Source organism: Pteropus vampyrus, unplaced genomic scaffold, assembly GCF_000151845.1.
Source record: "Pteropus vampyrus isolate Shadow unplaced genomic scaffold, Pvam_2.0 Scaffold95, whole genome shotgun sequence".
NCBI lineage: Eukaryota > Metazoa > Chordata > Mammalia > Chiroptera > Pteropodidae > Pteropus > Pteropus vampyrus.
In genome coordinates, this window is record NW_011888876.1 from 3341707 (window position 1) to 3362225 (window position 20519).

The following is a 20519-nucleotide window of genomic DNA, read 5'->3' on the forward strand; positions in this document are numbered from 1 at the left end:
GTGTTGTAATGACCCTTTGGAGCTAGGCAAAGAACAGATTTATCAGCCTCAGGAAATCAAAAAACATTCTGATTAAAGAAATAAATTTACATATAGTTTACTTATTATTTAGTGTAACCTTTCTGGAGAGTAAGCAAGCAAATATGTAGATACCCTCTAACTCAGCCTTAGTGAGAACTTATTTTGGCGAAATACTTAGAGATATATGTGCAGAGATTTGCTACAGTTCTACGTTTAATAGCTGAAAAAAGGAGATTAATTTCTAGCACATCTGTATAATGGAATATGATCACTGACTAAAAATCATGTTGAGAAAGAATATTGACATGGGGAAATATTCATAATACAAACAAGAAGAAAAGGCATTTTTTTCTTTGCATACAGCAAGATTTTTTTTTTTTTTTGCAAAAATACACATAAGACATACATAGGTATGCATGTGCACACATATACATACCACACGTATGCACAGGAAAAACTACTAGGACACATGTACCAATATGTGATTATCACCTTTTAGAATGGATTTATAAATAAATTTCCATTTTTGTATTTTGCTGTATGTTTTCAAGTATTACCCAAATTGATTTCAGATAAGCAAGTATTGAGATTTTTTAAATTAGAAAAATGTACTTTTCAATGAAAAAAGTAACCAACCTGCTTTTTGAAATAATCACTTAGAAGTCATTTAACAATCTTTAAGAGTGTGAGTGCCAGGCCCTGTGCTGGCCCACACAGATATAGGAATCGACAATTCTGTTCCTGTATTCTATCCAGAGGATGGGGTTGGCAGGTCTGAGAATTCTTGAAATAATTAAAATCAGACACTTTGTAAATCTCAAGCCATTAAAATTTCCCAGATTGCTTTGCATTTAAGAAAAACTCTATGTTCAAATTAAAAAGCTAAATCATCCACAACGTCTCTTCAGTCACTGAAAGCCAGTTTATTAATTAATTAGCATTAGTTGCATCTTGCATTTCAAATTCTATCGGCACAGTTACTTATCATTTTAATAACAACGTTAAATAAAAGAGAAAAATTATTACTCGAAGACTTAATCTTCAAGAAGCAGAAGTGCATAACTTTAGAGGCCATCCTTAGTTTTGCTTCCTTGCATAAAGTACATCAGGGAGAGGATCGGCACTTGTTTGGAAAAGAAGCAGCTGACACTAAAACATCATTATTGAGATTAGCAAACTAAAAATTTATGAAGCACAAATCTTAGAAAAATATGCCATTGTGTTTCCCACGTTTACTTGTTATGCATATTTTATGTACTGTGCCTAATTAAATGCAACAGATTATGAAATGTTGAAATGCCAAGTCGTGTATAATGGAACATGCAGCATATTTACGTGGTAAACAATATTACCTCTAATAGTTTCTCTCTAATCAATATGTTTTCATCTCCATTATGTGATTCAATTTGAAATGAGGGATGGAAACCAGAGACTGTTCAATTTTTAAAGTTAATAGTGTTAATAAACTAAATCTCATTCTACTCTTCTCCCTCCCAAGGGTATGCATTCAGTGAAGTTTATAAGGACAGAAAGGCTGGCCACACAGTCTCTTGAGAACCCAGAAGGGCAGCTGGAGAAAGGGCTTGGCAGCCAGACCTGTGTGCGAATCCCAGCTCTGTGATTGCCTAGCTGTGCTACCTTGGTCAAGTCACGTCATCTCATGTTCTCCTTGCCTGGCGTACAAGATGAGATAACGATACCTACTCCTCACAGGGCTGTCATAAACGTTAAATGAGATGACCTGTTAAAATACACAGGACTATGCCTGGGATGTACTAGGCACCCAATAAATGTTAGCTCTCCCTTTTCTTAAAACAAACGAGCAACGAGAGCAACAACAACAAATCCTCTATGGGCTACGTTCGTTTCCAGCAGTCACTGAAGTCAGGTGAGCCTCTCACAGGAGCTCCAAATTCTAGGAGAGCCAGTCCATGCTCCCAGGGCTGACAAGGTACTGGCAATGGGGGATAGGCAGCAGTGAGAGAAGGGAAAGGGAGTGCTCCTCTATACACCAGAGCATAATAAACTTCTTACCTAGACCAAGAGCTCCTGTCTGCCACGCACCTGCCAGGCATGAATAGCTCACAACACTACCTATGCCTCCTCATCTCTCCTCACTCCTGCCCCAACACAACCACTTGTATGGTACTGCACTGGACCTAGGATTTGTTAGAAATCTGGGTTTAGATCCTACTTTTACCTATATTTATAATAGCAACCACTGAGAGTTCATTATGAGTCAGCCATTGTATCAGGAACTTTACATGTATTATCCCATTTAGCCCTAACAAAGACCCAATCTTACTGATGTAGAAAATGATGTCAGAAAGTTTATGTAACTTGCCTGAGGTCACATAGCCTTTCCTGTGCTTTTCCCAATATGTTTTTAATTAACACTCTCAATAAAAAATATTTAAAATTGTTTACTCAACTTTTTTTCCATTGTACTAAATGGCTAGGGCTACAAAAGTAAATTCTATCTTTTCAGTGCCAAATATTTTGTCTCTTTTATGGTTAAAATGTGGGCTAGTCCAAGAATCCAAACCATTTTTTTTCTTTTATAAATTAAGTTCCAAATTCCTAAAAATTGACTTGAAAACCAACTTTTGAAACACAACTCACTTCTAATGGGAGAACTGAACAAACGGAAATTCAGTTTCCATAGTATTTGATATAATTGAAAACAGATTCACTTGTCAAGCACCTTATTTTTTTTATTTGAGTCTATGAAAAATTTTATTGCCATAATGTCCTGACACCCGTACAGTTTGGTTTGCCCTTTCCACACCACGCACGATAGACTGATAGCTGCTCCCGACATTCACAAAGAGGTTCATCTGCAACAGTACATAAAACGTCAGCCTTGCGGCCAAGGTATCATAGAAAACAGATGACATCGTTCATCTCCCTAAAACACGTGCTGAGGGGTGGTTCTAAATGAGCACGGATGATGTTTTCAGTTAAAGATTTTCTTCTTTAAAATTCATTTAAAAAAATAAAAACGTGTTAGGTGTACATCTGGATAGGTTCCTTCATAGGTTCAAAGAAAGCCTCGTTGACAGATTTCAAAACACTGACAGCACAACTGTGGAACTACCTCCTATCAATGGTACTTTCTTGGGCAAGACATCGGCATCCCAGAATTAAAACTTAAGCGCACCTTTAGAAAACCATAACAGACCAGATTTTTTTCGTACAGGTAAATGTCATGTAAATTTAATTCCTATAACTGAAAACATCAAAATTTATTCAGTGTCCTATAGTCGAGGCTTTTGTTTCATGGAAACCCTTTATTCAAACACTGTCCCCTACAAAATACACACTCCAGTTTTCTTTTCTTTTTAAAAATCCAGAAAATTTCACTGAACTTATTTAAAATGAGAATACCTATCCTCAAAAGGTATACTACTTTTTCAATATACATAATTAATTCTCACTAAAAATGAATCACATACATTTTTAGAGTAAAGAATACACTAAGGGTAGGTCTATTCAGAGACTAAGAATAGACACAACCCGACTGGCTATACCCTCACCACCCTGTGTCCCTCTGGCTCTCACTTTTATGGAGCCTGTGAAAACCTAGGGGCTGGGGGCTGCTAGCACACTAGTTTGCTGGAGGGCAGAGCCTTGGTGTTCTCTCTCTCTCTCTCTTTTGGAACCTTTACAAGGCTCTGGATGCACAATACCCAGCAAGAAAACTCTGGTTAAATTTGACAAATGAGCATCTATCGAGCACTCATGATATGCCAGGCCCTATACTAGGCATTCTACATATATGATCTCATTTAGCCTCCAAACCTTTGAAGAAATTATCATTATCCTAACTTTACAGGTCAAAAAACGAAGACTTCAGGGTAAATAATTTGTTCATGGTCACACTGTGACTTAATAGTGGTGGAATAGAGTCTGGGTAACTTTTCTGCACCTTCCTATACTGAATGTACAGTCAACTAGAGTTAAAGTCCCAATTTCTCGAAATAAGTGATATGAAATGAACATACTACTGCCTAAAGAGAACACAAGTAACAAACTTAGTTTTGGCTAAAAAAATTTGAAGTATGTGGAGTGCAATGATCTAAATAACTAACTTTAGAAAATCAAGAGAGAGAAAAGGAAACTATAATACTTTAGAACTTTTCTCCCTTGATCTTTGACTGAGTCACCTGACAAGAGGGTAACCCATTAGTTCCTTTATCCCCTTCTGCTCCTGGGCTCTGAGTTTTGCTAGAGCAAGTCACCAGCCCAGGTTTGGCCTGCTCTGCCAATTATTCTACCTTTTGACTCATCTCTGACCAGCTCACTCATTCCACACACATTTAGAATGCCCAGCAAGCACTATGTTGCCACAAAGCAGTCCCTGACTCACCTTCCAAATCCAATTTTACCCTCATCCCTATTCTGTCCATGAATAGGGATCCTCTTGTAATAACAATAGCTGTAAACATTTACATAGGGCTTAAGTACCAAGCACTATTCTAAGCACTCCACATATACTAAATCATTAAATCTTCATAATAATCCAATGAGACAGGTTCTATCCCCACTTATTTTATGATTAAGAGGCACAAAGAATTTTTTTAAAAAAGGTATGCATATCGTATGTTCAGAATAAATATCTGAAAAGAACAGGTATGTAAGAAACATTTGCAATAAATATGAGACATTGTTAATTGCCTTTGGGAAGTAGGACTAAGAATCTCAGAAGGGAAATGTTTGAAAAAAACACAACTTTTAGTTTTGTTGAGCTCTACTGTGTTTTTTAAATTTCATTAATTTCTGTACTTTATAATAATAAAGTTTTATTGTCCTTTAATACCTTAAGATGGACCATTCCTCCCTCTGCCCATTCTTTCCCTCTCTTTCTACACACATACATACATGTATATGTTTAATATGTTTAAAGCTATAAATTTTCTTCTATGCACTGCTTTAGCTGCATCCCATGAGTTTTGACAGGTTGTACTTTCATTATTATTTAGTTAAAATATTTCCCAATTTCCACTGTGGTTTCGTTAACTTATGCATTATTAAGAAATACATTGTTTTCTTTTCAAACACACAGGATTTTTATAGTTATCCTTTTGTTACTAATTTTTAGTTTAATTCCACTGTAGTCAAAAAATATACTTTATGTTTTAAATTATTTAAAAGTTACTGATAGGTGCTTTATGACCCAGAATATAGTTAACAGCACGAGCTGTTCTGCAAGTGCTCAAAAAGAACATGTACTCAGCACTTGTTGGGTAGAGCATTCTATACTGTCCATTAGGTCGTTTGCTAACAACTGAGTTCAAATCCTCTATATCTGTGCTACTCAAAGTGTGGTTCTGAAACCAACAGCATTACCTGGTAGCTTCAAATCAGCAGGTCCCACTGCAGATCCTTTGAATTAGAACTTTTGGTCTCAGGAATCTGTATTCCAACAAGCTCCCCAGATCATTGTTATGCATGCTAAAGTTTGAGAAGCACTGTTCTATATCTGCTACAGAAAGGTGTAAAAATCCCCTACAATGATTTTGGATTTAGCTATTTTTCTTTGAAATTTTGCAAGTTTTTGCTTTATGTTTTTGAGCTTCTGCTATTAGGTACAGACAAATATAGAACTGCTGTATCATCATTATTTAGTGCCTTTCTTTATCTCTAGTAAAACTTTTTACCTTGAAGTGTTCTTTACCTGACAGAATAAACATCAACTTTCTTTTCATTATTGTTTGTATGCGATATTTTTCCCTATACTGTTATTTTCATTCTTTCTATGTCCTTATGTTTTAGATGTATCTCTTAGAAAACACATATAATTAGGTTTCACTTTTATATCTTGGCTGACAATATATGCCAATGACTTAAAGCATTTAATTCATTTACATTTAATGTAAGTACTGATATATTTGGATATGGACCTAACATTTTACTCAGTGCTTCCTATTTGCCCCACTTACTATGCTCTTTTTTCCCCTCTTCTTCCTTGCTTTTTTTAGATTGTTTATTTAAAAAAAATTATTCCACATTTCCTTCTTTATTAGTTGGGAAGTTATATATCCTTTTAGTATTAAGTGATTACACCAGAGATTATATATTCTTAACTATCAGGTCTAATACTAATTTGTACTTTTATGTTAATTGGTACTTTTACCACCTTTTCAAAAAACTCAAGAGCATTAGAACACTTACCCTCTCCTCAGAACTTACAAGGCATTATCATTGTGTGTTTTGATTCAATATATATTGCAAACCAAACAGACTTCATTATTTTAAACAATCAATTTTTATTTAGATTCACATATACATTTACACTTCGCTTTGCCACTTCTTTCTGCATCTCTCACCCTCTCTCTCAAATCTTTTTACTTCTTCCTGAAGAATACTTTTTATATTTCCTTTAGAGAGAAAATGGGACAAATATTTTCTCTCTCTCTTTGTATTTCAAGTATTGCTTCTGTATCATTCCTATATTTGTTTCTGGGACTCTAATTACATTTGTTGCAGACCTTTTTACTGTGTCCTGAACGTCCCTTACTCCCTCTTAAGATTTTCTATCCTATTAGCTCCCATTCTTTAGTATGGTCATTTTCTTATAATCCATCTTCCAGTTCACTAATTCTCCCTTTGACTATGTCTAATCCGTTTTAAAACTCATACACTGAATTCTTAATTTTGGTTACTGTATTTTTGGTTTTAAAACTCTCATCTTACCTTTTTTTATAGTATCCAGTTATCTGACAAAATTTTCCATTTTGCCTTTTATTTCCATGGATATATTAAGTTTAGTAATTTTACACTCCATATCAGATTCTTTTATGTTCTAGATTTCTGTGGGTCTGTTTCTATTGTTTGTTGTTTGTGCTGGCTTCAGTACATGTTGTCATGTCTTCCTGTATGTCTGTTTTTATTTTCTTCTAATTGTGTGTTCAAGGCTTTATTTGCTTTGTTATGTAAACAACTTGAAACCTAGAATGACATTATCTTTCTCTACAAAGAAATTGTTAATCTCTCAGCCTCTGTCACCCTCTCAAAATTGACAAATGACCCAGAGAAAAGCCGTTTTCCCTGGCCTTATTTTCTTCTTATCTGCAAGTTCTCTGGGCAGTATCATCCATTCCCAAGGCCTCAACTATGAATTTAAGTGGATGATTCTCAAGCTACATTTTTAACTTTGACATTTCTCTAAATATTTCCAAACTGAACATTCCCCAACTGGGATACTGATGGCAATGCCAATTTGGCATAACTACCACAAACTTTCAAGCTCCCTTCCATCCAACCAGCATTTCCTCATGTGTTTCCTATATCAGCTAATAATATCACCATCTCCAATTATCTGGGCTAAGAAACTCAGCTATCTTCTATTATTCTTTCTTCCTCAAATTCATATCCAGTTATGTACTTAATCTCCAAAAGATCAGTTCTACCACAGAATACTTTTCAAATCTACCCGTTTTTCACTTTTAGTGGCCTAATTTGAATTTACCACCTCTTGCCTGAATTATACCAATAATCTATGTAGTCACTCTCATTCTAGTGGTTTCTCCTTCAAACTGATCTTATACATTGGTGCGAAGATTATCTTTCAATCTGACTGTACATCTCAATTCAGAAGTCCTTATCTTCAACATTTTGTTTCATAGCACTTACTACCACCATATGACACACACATATATTTTATATATGATATGTAATATATGTTAATTATATTATATGTAATATATGTAATATAGATGTATTATATGTAATATATATGTTAATCATTAGAATAAGCTCCATAAGGACAGAATCTCTGTTGTATTCATTGTTATATGTAGCGCAATAACCAGAAATCACTAGTTGCATACTGCTGAATAAATTAATTAATGCAAAATAGACATGTAAACTGCTCAACCTCATAATTGCAGGCATAATTGCAGACATCTAAACATCTAAACTTTATAATTGCCCACCTTCCTCAATCAGGCTCAAGCTTGACTTTCTACCTAAATCATTTCTTCAACATACATTTATTGTCTATGTGCCGTACAGTGCTGAATAAGACTGCAGTACCTATCAACATGGAATTCAACATCTATCAGGGAAATGGCATTAAACAATTCATTATTTAGTTGTAGTTGTGGTAAGTGCTATCAAGGAAAAGTATAAGAATCTATGAGAATATATAATGGAGGATATGAACTAGGAGTACAAGGAAACCTTTCTGAAGAACTTACATTTGAAATGAGCTTTGAAATAATAAGATGTCCATACATTTGTGTAGGGGGGTTAGGGTTAGACCATTCCAGGGAGGAAAAATAGCATAATAATAATTATCATTATATCTTCTTCTTACTCTGCGATAGGCACTCTGCGAGGTTCTTTACATATATTAGCACACCGAAACTCCCATAACCCTATAAAACACATGCTTTTTTAATCCAAGTTATATATATAAGAAAATGAGGCACAGTGAGGTTAAATGACTTGCACAAGGTCACAGAGCTAATAAGTTGGGGGACCTTCCTAATCCTCTCAGTAGAAAGTAAACTCCTCCTTGTGTCATATTCCACAATGGCACCCATATGCACATGTGCACTCCCCCAGGTACCTTTTGTATCCTGTAAGTAACGTGCTTGTCTGTCTCCCTCATGTTTGACGTTTCTAAGGGAGAAGAACCCTATCTTATTCTTCTTGGTTTGCCATAGTGCCAAGCACAGTGCCTCAGTACCTACTCAGTGAATTAGGAAAACAGTGGAAAATCTTAAAATGTATCTTTGGCTGGATCAAATTAGTTTGTAGCTTCTACTCTCAAAATCTATACTCATGTTAGAAAAGTAATATACTCTCCACACAGCTGACGGAAGAGTCAGAAAAAGAGAAGAAAAGTCAAAAGACAAGGACAAAGGAAGCCCAAGAACATCTGTGGAGAATGAATACCAGACCTCCTGGGTGGAAGTAACACAGAGTCAATATAAGTGGGATGCCAGGAGGCTTGAACTTGGAGCAGGTTCTGATCTGGTGTCTTTGCCCTTTGGGCTACATTGTGTATCTTCTGTTTATTCCCCTTATGTGGTCTCACCCCGCTCTGGGCCCCAAGAGGCTGACCCATATGGCTTCAGGCCTCTGGCCAAAGAAGTCACTGGCAGGAGATGAGAAGAAGAGAGGAAAGTAAGGTCAGAGTATTTGTTCCCCTGACTCCCTCACTGTAATATTGCTTTTACTTGAGGTCTTGGTTACTGTCCTTCTCTGCACACCTTCTATGTCTTGGTTGGATTCTGGTAACCCTTCCTTCATCTCAGGACAAAGGATAGTAACAGAACCAAGCATTATAAATATTATCCCTTTGTGGATTCCCTATACTTTGCTCATACTTCTGTAAATAGTCACTTTGTTAAACTCTCCTCAACTTTTTCTAATTAGAGTGTGCCTTCTATTTTCTGCTGCGACCCTGACTAATATATTGGCCTGTTGGTCTGACATGCCTCACAGAAGCAAGGCCATGGAAAGGTGAGATGCGATGATCAGGCACAGGTTGAGGAGAGACTGATGGGACTACTTAAGGAAAGGAAAAGACAAAACAAGATGATGGGGACAAAAACTGGAGGGACCATGATTCTGATTATGGCTTCTTCTAAGGTTCAGGGGAAAAAAAAGACACTACATCTACACTGAAAACAGTCTATCTGTCCCTTAGTTTGGGTATCATGCCAAACATGTGTTAGATTCCCTCAAAAAAGTCAATTCTAAAATGAATATAACGTCACTGGAGCAAGCTTTAGGGACCATGCTAATTATAGTACTAATTGTTTGTAGAGAATGACAACAAAAAAATCAGAGGCTTCCTCGGTTTTCTTTAAATCTTGCAGATATGCCTTATTTGTACTCAGTATTACAGCATCCTCAAAGCTCCCATCTTTTTACAACCTGCTCCTTTGTTCTTTGCACACTGTTTAATGACATCCCATCTCCACTAAGACACACAATCAGAGTCTTTATAGAACAGAGGGTCTGTAGCCTTCTTTTAAGACAGTGTGAAAGGACCACTTTAACAAAATAGCTGCCATTTTCCTTCAGCTTGTCTCCAGTTCACCAATTGCATACTTATAGTAGAAATCTACTTCTGCCTTCTGTCTACTGCCAAGGTAACTGAAAAGGCCTTTATGGATAGCTGAAAGAGATACTGTAATTTGATAGTCATTTCTTTTTTTCCTGCTCTAATTATTATTTTAACGGGCTTCTTCTTATTTTAATAGATTTTTTTTAATAAGGAAATCTTACTTACAAATTTTAATTAGCTTACTGAATATTCACTGCTTTGGAATAAGTAGTTTAATGAGTATGGAGACCTCAGACTACTAACTAGCCTAGAGTCTCTGAAGTAGCTTAGCGGGAAATGATGTAGCCCTAGTGATGTGAGCCCTGGCCTGTGCCTCGCAAACCAGGACTCTGCAGCTGGGGCCCCAGTGATAGAGAAATCACACTGCCTCTCGCAGGGGAAAAAGGAAAAATCCATTTTCTTCCATTTTATCAAGAACCTCTGTGTAAGAACCTCTAGCTCTACTACTCCTAAAGACCTGTGACTCTTGTCAAATCACTTAACTTCTCTGAACATCAGTTGCCTCATCTGTAAGGGTAAGTTACTTTTCTCCATACCAGACTATTTAAAAGTGGGTCTTGTGCACCACTTGAAAAGCTCTAAAATACATTAGTTGAATGAATGAATGAATGAATCTCAATGCTGCCAACTAATCTCTTTACCATTTCAGGTTCTCGTCTGTTAAAAAAATCAATATTTTCTTTACAGTACATTTCAATTAGAGGAGCAATGAAGAATAAGTTAACGTTTTTCATTCTAAAAACTCCTAGCACAGAAAGTAGGGCCAGAGTTATTTAAATTCAAAATTGGAAGCAGGAGAACAATGGAGTTTTTTGTGATTTGCTAACCTGAATAATCAATGCAAGTTAGCTCTATTCCAAAAAGTAAAGGCATATTAATATCTGCTCCACTAAGAATATATGACAATTTAAGTATGATTCTCAGTGCTTATGACAATTGAAATAATTTCTCCTTTTGTGAATTTTCAGGGTGTTATGTAAAAGGGAAACTCCAGCTTAATCAAACTAAACCTTAAGAAATCAGAAATTTCAAATTCTGAGTTCTGCTTGTAATTCTATGTTAAGCATATTTATAAAATTAGCACAAATTAATGTAGAATATAAATTGTACACTTTTTCACTTACCTGTGCCTATTTATATACTACAATATATACAGACCTTTAAAAACTACAGTATATATTAATATATCCCAAACCAAAATTTTGATCTTCTCCCCAAAAACTTGCTCCTCCCAAGTCCTTCTCCAACACACTTAATAACAAGTCCATCCTTCTACTGCTCAAGGCAAAAGTTAGGGTTATCCTTGACTCTCATTCTCTTACATCTCACTTCTAATCTATCAATAAACTCTCTCGGCTACACCTTCATGATTATCTGTAACCCAACCACCTCTCATCACTTCTATTACTAACGTTCTGGTTCAAGCCACCATTATCATCTGCCTGGATTATTGCAGTAGCAGCCTAACCGATGTCTGCTTCTCCTTGCCTCCCATGGTCTATTGTCAATATAGCTGCCATGTGTTCCTATTAAAACTTAAGTCAGATCATGTCACTCTTCAGTTTTCCTTAAAAACCCAAGTCATTAGCATGATCTATAAGACCACTGTGCCATTTGGACCTCTTAGTCTCTAGAACTCCATCTCCTACTACTTCTACCACTTACCTAGGCCACTATTACTTCAGGCCTTTTGCACTTATTCTTCCTTTTGCCTGGAAAGTTCTTTACCAATTTGCCTCATGGCTTGCTCATTCACCTCCTACAGTCCCTACCAAAAGATATTTTCTCAGGAGTGGCTTTCTTTACTACCCTATTAAAAATTATACCCTTTAATGCCCTGTTTCCGTCCCCCCTTTAGTTTTCTCCATAACACCTATCACTTTATAATTTATCATCTCATGAATTAGAGATGATAAATTTTATCTGTTTGTATCCTCCCCAAAACATGTAAGTTCCATGAGGGGATATTTGATGTTGTATAAGTAAACTTTTTAGTCAAGTAAAAACAAATTATATATATAAAGGGGCACACATCATAAGTATAGAGCTTGATGAATTTTCACAAAGTGAACACATCCATGAAATCATTTAGATCAAGAAACATTCCCCTTTCCAATCACTGTTCTCCCAAGGAAACCACTATCTTGACTTCTAACGCCAAAGTAAATTTTGCTTGTTTTTGAACGTTTTAATAAATGGACTCATACACTAAGTGCCTAACTTCCTTCACTTAGCATTATGCAGTTACAGATAGTCAAGATGACTCATTCTCAATGCTACATAATATTCCAAATATACATAAATATATCACTTTTACTTACTCCTTTTCCTATAGATGGACATTTCCACTGTTTCTAGTTTGGCTGTTAGGAATACTGTTGCTAAGAATATTCTTACACTTTCTTTTGGTGAACAGACATGCACAGTTCTGTCAGGTAGGGCAGGAAGTTTTGCCTATTAAGTTCACAGATGTCTCTTCCATCCCTAGCACAGTATCTGGCACATAACAGGTATTATAATAGTTTTTTGTTAACAAATGAATAAAAATATTCTTTTTAAAATTCTGTTACTTTAATAATTCACATAAGACTTCCTTGACTGATAAATGTAGGTCTATAATGCATAAACATTAAATTTATCCCTGTATATCTACCACACAACAATATCACTAAAACTCCTTGACTATTTCTTCCTATTCCCATTCTACTTAACTGCATTTTAAAATTCCCTTCAAACATATATATATATATATATATATATATCCTCTAAATAATATGCTGTTTAATTTGCTTGGATTTGACTTCATAAAAATGATATCACACTACGTATGTTCTGCAATTTGCATTTTCGCTCACTGTTATGTTTCTGTATTCACTCAAATTCATCTGTGTAGCTGTAGATCATTCTTTTTTCATTGCTGCATAGTAATCCACTGTGGGATTATACTATAGTGGATTTATCCATTTCCCCAGTTAATGGGCAATTGGCTTATGTCAAGATTTTTTTGCCATTTCAAACAACATTACTATGAATGCTTTTACATGTGTATCCTGACATATACAGATAAGAGGGCAATTTCAGCTAGAGGTGAAATTATGGGCGAAATGGTATATATAAGTTCAAATTTATAAAATAATGCCAAGTTTTCCAAAGTGACTATCTCAATTTATATTCCTACCAACAATACTTAGGGTTCCTGCTGCTGTATATCCTTGCCAATAATGTACAGACTTGGTATAGTCAAACTTAGGATTTTTTGCCAATCTGAGAAATATAAAATGTTATTTCATTGTTTTTTTAAACCCCATTTTCCTGATTACTAATAAAAAGAAGGCTCTTTTCATATTAACTGACCACTTATATTTCTTCTTCTATGAAATTCTTGTGTCTTTTGTCTATTTTTCTCTTTCTTTGTCTTTCTCTTATTAAGTTATCGGAGTTCCTTACATATTTTGGATTTTAATCCTCTTGCTCAGATACTTATAAACATATTGTAGTTTGTGGACTGTCTTCACATATAAAAGGTTTTATTTGAAATAATTTCAAACTTGTAAAAATAAAAATAGTATAAAGAACATCTGTGTGTACCCCTTACCTAGATGCACCTATTAACATTTTGCCCATGTTTTATCATTTTGTGTACACATACATGTGCGCTAGGTGTGTATGTGTTTATATACATACATACATACATACATACACACAAATACACATATAAACACACACACAATTTGTTTCTGACCCATTTGGGGGTAAATTACACACATCAAGCTCCTTTACCCCTAAGTAAATCAGTGTATATTTACTAAGACTAGAGATATTCTCTTATATAACCATAGTACAATTATAAATTACTCTAGTAAATTTAACCTAATAAAATCCTTGATGGCATTTTCCCCTCTCCAGTACAGGATCCAGTCTAGGGTCAAGTATTGCATTTACTTGTCATGTCTCTTTAGCTTCTTTTTATCTGGAACATTTCCATGGCCTTTCTATGACATTTTTAAGAATACTGCTCCCTTCCTCCTTTTTCCCCTAATAGAACATTCCTCATTTTGGGTTTTTCTGATGTTTTCTAGTGATTCGATTCAGGTTACTTTCTTGGATGACATACTATACACAATGTCCATCTGTCCCTCTTTGGTGATGCTGATTCTAATCACGTGGTCAACTTTTTGCTCCATTTCTCCAATTTTTTTTTAAATTTTTTTTTTATCCCTTACAACTAATAAAGGGCTTGTGGAGAGATACCTTAAGACCATGTTCTTCAACAAAAATTACCCTTATATTTATTACCTATTGATACTTCTTGCCTGATCCAATCTTCACTAAAATGGTTGCATCACGTTGATATTTCAGTCTTTATGAAGTACTTTGGAAAATGTTCTACCATAGAATTTGTCAATCCTTTCCTTTTTTGTTTATACCTTTTATGTCCTTTTTAAGAAATTCTTTCCTACCCTCCAAGTAAATTTTCTTCTGAAAGTTCCCCACATTTTTTTCTAGCTTTATCGAAATATAATAGACAATTAGTTGCTCATATTTACATTGTACAATTCAATGAGTTTTTTTTAATTATAGTTGTCATACAATAATATATTAGTTTCAGTTGTACAGCACAGTGAGTAGAGATCTCTATAACTCACAAAGTGATCACCCCACTAATTCTAGTACCCCTCTTCCCCCTTACATGTTCATTACAATACTGTTAACTATTTTACTTATGCTACACTTTATATCTTCATGACTATTCTGTAACTATCCATTTGTACTTCTTAATCTCTTTGCCCTTTTCCACCATCCTCCAACCTCTCTCCTATCTAGTAGCCCTCAAAATATTCTCTGTATCTATGAGCTTGTTTCTGTTTTTGTTGTTGTTATTTTGTTCTTTAGATTCCGTATGTACGTAAAATCATGTGGTATTTGTCTTTCTCTATCTGACTTACTTCAATATAATACCCTCTAGGTCCATCAAAGCAGTATCTTTTTCCACCCCCTTCCTTTTAGTCTGTGTCTTTTAATCTGAAGTGAGTCTCTTGTAGGCAGCATATGTAGGGGTCATGTTTTCTTATCCATTCAGCCCCTCTGTCTTTTGGTTGGAGCACTTAATTCTTTTCCACTTGAGGTACTTGTTGATATATATGTACTTATTACTATTCTTTATTCATGTTTTTGATACATGTTTTACCTTTTTAAAGAAGTCCCTCCAACATTTCCTGTAATAATGGCTTGGTGTTGATAAATTCTTTTAGCTTATTTTTGTCTGGGAATCTCTTTATCTGTCCTTCGATTCTAAATGATAGCTTTGTTGGATAAAGTACTCTTGGTTTCCATCACTTTGAATATTTGTGCCAAGCCCTTCTGTCCTGCAAAGTGTCTTTAGAGAAATCAGCTGTCAGTCTTATGGGTGCTCCCTTGTAGATAACTAACTGCTTTTCTCTTGCTGCTTTTAAGATTCTTTCTTTGTATTTAACCTTCAGCATTTTAATTATAACGTGTCTTGGTGTGGGCCTCTTTGGGTCCATCTTTTTTGGGATTCTCTGAGCTTCCTGGGGTTGGCTGTATGTCTATTTCCTTCACCAGGTTAGGGAAATTTTCCATCATTATTTCTTCAAATAGGTTTTCAACTTCTTGTTCTTCCTCTTCTCTTTCAGGTACCCCTATAACATGGATGTTTTTACATTTAATTTTGTCCCATAGGCTCCTTAAATTATTATACTCTTGGCTTCTGTTTTCTTGACAGTCTGATTGGGTGTCCTTGGCTTCCCCATTCTCTATATCGGTAGTTTGATCCTCTTCTTCATCCACTCTGATATACTCTTCATCTCATATAATGTGTTCTTCATTTCTGATTGGTTCTGATTGCTTTCCTTTTATAAGTTCTATTTGCATTTTTATGTTTTTTATCTCCTTGTTAAAGTTCTCACTGAGTTCATCTACACTTCCAAGTTCATCGAGCATCTTTATAACCAGTGTTTTGAACTCTACATTTGTTAGATTGCTTAGCTCCATTTTCCCTGGATCTCTGTTCTGTTCCCTCATATGGTTTCTGCTACTTCATCTTCCCATTTTTGCTGCCTTTCTGTGTCTGTTTCTATGTACTAAGCAAAGCTACTGAGTCTCCCTGTCTTATTAGTGTGGCTTTGTATAGTAGGTATCCAGCAGCACAGTCCTGAGAGTGGTTCAGCTGCAGGCCAAGTTTAGCCCCAGCCTGTGCCCCTCCAGGACAACCTGTTAAGATTTAAGCAATCAATCCACAGATGCTGTGCTTATAGTTGCCTCAAGAGGCCACGCCAGAAACTGAGACCAGCTGCCACCAGTGCGCGTTCTGGAGCTGCTCATCAAGGAGCACTGGACTTGCCCAGGATACACCCAGATGTGGCTCAGGTATGGCCGCGAGTTGAAGGAGGCAGAGTTTCAGGGATTCCTCTGGCAGAGCAACCTCTGTTATCCAGTTTGGTGACATCTCAGCTATGGCGGTGCTGTGTCCACATACTGGGAGAGAAGAGGGCTCAATAGAGGAACAATGGATACCGCTAACACTTCTGCCCGGGAGAAAGCCTCGCCTCCGACCCTTGCTCCGACAACTCAGTGTCCCCATGTAAGTCCTCAGTGCCCCGCAAGCAGCCAAACCGGCATTCATGCTCAGAGTGAGTCCATCCTCGCGAAAGTCCGGTCACAGATTCGGCCCCTCTAAGAGGAGCATCTGGAGCTGCTGTCATCTCTTTCCCACTCAGCCACTCAAGACTGGGCATCCTTGTGCCTTCGTTCCTTCCAACATCCAACTGTTGCCGGGTGATTTATTTCTCTCCCTCGTTGTAGGGCTTCTGTTCATCTTGACCCCAGGTGACTCTGCTTGCTGCTTTGCTCTGTGTTTCCGTCACAACTTTGGTGTAGTTGCAAGAGGAGATGTACAAAGAAAGCCTCTATCGTCTACGCCACTTTGCCCAGGATGCCCCACTTACTTTAATTATTAAATATTTAAGCAGTACTTTAAATATTTCAATCAATAAAGAATCAGTTTCATATACTCTAAATCTAGCAAAAATAGTGTTGCTACAGTTGACTGTTTCCAGTGGGTTTCAATTTTTTAAGTTAGTTTTGCATATAAACAATTTCTGAATTCTAATAAATTTAATTATATTTTAGTAGGATGTATATTTTATAGTGTTTTTAAAAACAATGTTTTTTTTTCTCTTTAGAAAAGTAATTAACCTGTCAGGTCTGGAACATTCTCTGCTTTCACTTCTAAATAATTAAAACAAAAGGACACTAATTAGAAGGCTAGCAACTGATGTCTTTCATAGTTAAAATGATAACATTTTTGTTTTTACTTCAGGCATGTGGGGTAGGGGAGCTGTTGAGGGGAATTAACTGTTTTTTAGGCAAGAAAAGGGTAAAAGGGGAGGAACTGATGATGCTTAAACTGATGATGCTTAAACTGATCTGTCAAATTCTGCATTTGAAAGGCTGACCTGGGAGAAATAAGGTCAGAAAGTATGCTTTTTAGACAGAGTAATATATCTATGTCTATGTTATTTCTACCTCTCAAGCAATTACTAAAACAATTTCAAAACCTAGCAAAGCTATTTTTCTATAGAAAACAAGTAAAATGACTATAGAAATAAACATTTTTTTAAAAAAATTGATAAATGGTTCCTAGCCTGTGTTAGAAGTACAGCAAAATCTCCTTTGTTTAGAAGTCAGAAGGACACTTTTCTCTCACTTATTATACAAGCAACATATTAAGCAAATCCTACATTACACACAAAATGCTAGTACTACAACTAATGAAAAACCAGGATTACATCAGTTTTTGAGAAATGTATATAATCTGTGATATTCTCCAATGGTGACTATATTATAGAAATAAAAAAGAAAAAAAAAGAAAGAAAAGGAGCAGAAACATGAAAGCACCTTTTTGCAAATTGGGCCCGCAAATATTTGAATACTAAGACAGAGAGCTGTTGAAAGAGCTGGAAAACCAGGCTTGGCAACATCGGCTGGTATTCAGCATGAGCCCAATTCTTTCAATAGTGTTCAGGGAAATGTACACACCAGAAAACATCCACTTGACATAAATACACTTTTAATTTCATCTTCCCTATGTGACCCAGGATATTATACTGTTCCTTAGTATTTCAAGTGGCAATGAGTACTACATAATCCAGATAGTGACATTTTATAAAAATACATGTCATTGTAAACTGGTAACCCAAATCAATTATATTCCATTTCAAAATGAGCAACAATAACAACAAAAATCAAGATATGCCATGATTTCATAGGAAAGTGACAATAACTATTAAATAGAATCTTAATTATAAATTTAAGTTTTCTTTAGAGGTTCTATGGGAACTAGTGCCAAAACAGGGTAGGGTAACATCTTAAACTCAGACCCTATATTCCTCTGAATAACAATGATTAATATACTGACCTGAAAATTTCAATGGACTGTGAAGTGGATCTTTAGCATCTTGGACTTCAGATGCACAACAAAAGTGTTTGTTTAGAAACTACTTTAAAATTTTTGTTTCATGTGACCTCTAGGGAACATTGAAATTTCTGCTAAGGGTCAGCTTTTCCTTAAGTTTCACTGCAAGAACTGGTTGGTAATTATCATATTCTGTATATCATATCATATTTGATATAAAGAAATAATATTCAAATGGCAATCTGTATATAATATATTTAAATAAAATTATATTTTAGAGCCAATGCTAATAGAATATACTTATTATTTTAAGGAAGTACAGTCGTTTGCTTATTTATTTGTCTCTAATCCTCAATCTAAATACTATTTGCCTAATAAAACTAAAAGTATTTTTTTTTTAGATGATGACAATTTCGGGGCCACAGTTTATTACAAATAGACATTTAAAACAAAATACAAAAAACAGTGACAAGAATGAACTTAATTCTTCTGTTTAACGGATAACAAGGAGGCAAGGAAATCCTTGGGACCCAAATATCATAAGATTATCAAGAAAGGACTTGGTGAATTCCTCAAAGCTTTTACCAAATAGTTATATTAAATTTCCTTTCGGCCACAAATTGGTTTCTCACTTGGCAGAGGCTTAGGCCAGTTGTTTAAATTGGAGAAGGCAGGACTATATGCCATTTGCTGAAGAGTTACCTAAGTATAAACTGTGTCTCTTCCCATGGCATGTTTATGTCCTCTCTATAGAAGATTTACACTAGGGCGGTGGGTGACTATCTTGATTCCTTGTCACTTAGGATTTTTAAAAAATTACCTAAGCTTAAAAGCTTAAATAAAAATGTGCAAATAGCTATATTTTCTTTATATCTTCTTTAATGATGGAATACTTTAAAATGAAATTTGATGAGACTGTCCTAAGGAAGAAATAAGGTTCCTATATTACTGGGGAAACGAGACAGACCCATGGAGTCCTCGCTCACCTGTGACACTGTGATGCTGCATTTCTTGGCCAGCTCCTCTTTGGCTTCTTCACTGGGGTAGGGGTTGCTGAGGTGTGAGTAAAAATATTCATTCAAAATTTCTGTGGCCTGTTTACTGAAGTTACGCCTTTTCCGTCTATGACAAGAACCGAAAAGAGAATTGTAGTTATGATCAGGATTAACCAAAGAGGGATATACTAATTAGCATCGTACAAAAAAAAAAAGAAAAAAAAATTCTATATTTAAGCATTTTTAGGATCTAATTTATTACTATGATATTGTAAATTATGCTCTTGGCATCTTCCAAAGCATTATCCAACACATTTTAAGATATAGAATCACCAAGAAAAATACTAGAATGTGAAGCACAATTAACTTCATTCTTTAATTTATTCAACGAATATTTATTGAAGATCTAATGTGTTCTAGGTACTCAATACAGATCCAGTTAGAACAAAATGATAAGATCTACCAGAGAGTTTACAAGAGATTGGAGGCTTAAAGGAAAAAGTAGGAAGTTGAGGGAAAGAAAGATATTAGACAAGTATCGCAGAAATAAATAATTATAAATTGTGGTAACCATATCATGAAGGAAAAGCATAATGAAAGGTATAATGAAAGTGTACAGAGGGAAACCTAACACAAATTATGAACTCAGGAAAGGTTTTCTTGAAGGAGTGACATTTAATCTGAGACCTGGAAAATGTACAGGAGCTAGTCAAAGAGTAGAGGGAAAGAATAAACAGAGAAAATGATCTTGAAACAGAAAAGAGGTTGGAAGTCCAAAGGGCTAAAAGAGACTGGAGTACAGCAAAAATCAGAAAATGTATGAGATTAATCTGGAAGGATGGCGGGGTCCAGATTATACAGGCTCAGTGGGCTCCATAGAACTTCTGGATTTTATTTTACCAATAGGAAGCTATTACAGGTTTTATGTTTTAAAAAGATTGTTCTGACTGCTGAGAATAGAGGGAGGTGGACATGAAAGGAAATA

The 20519-nt window shown here is 35.5% G+C and overlaps 1 protein-coding gene across 2 annotated transcripts in view; it reads right to left on the reverse strand.

Annotated features, from left to right (window-relative positions):
- Window positions 1-20519, reverse strand: part of PBX3 (PBX homeobox 3) — a 195096-nt gene that overhangs the window by 13310 nt on the left and 161267 nt on the right. For both annotated transcript variants that reach the window (XM_023533065.1, XM_011364277.1), the window contains exon 5: window positions 19526-19661. In XM_023533065.1, coding sequence (XP_023388833.1) covers window positions 19526-19661 — 136 coding nt within the window. The remainder of the gene's footprint in view (window positions 1-19525; window positions 19662-20519) is intronic.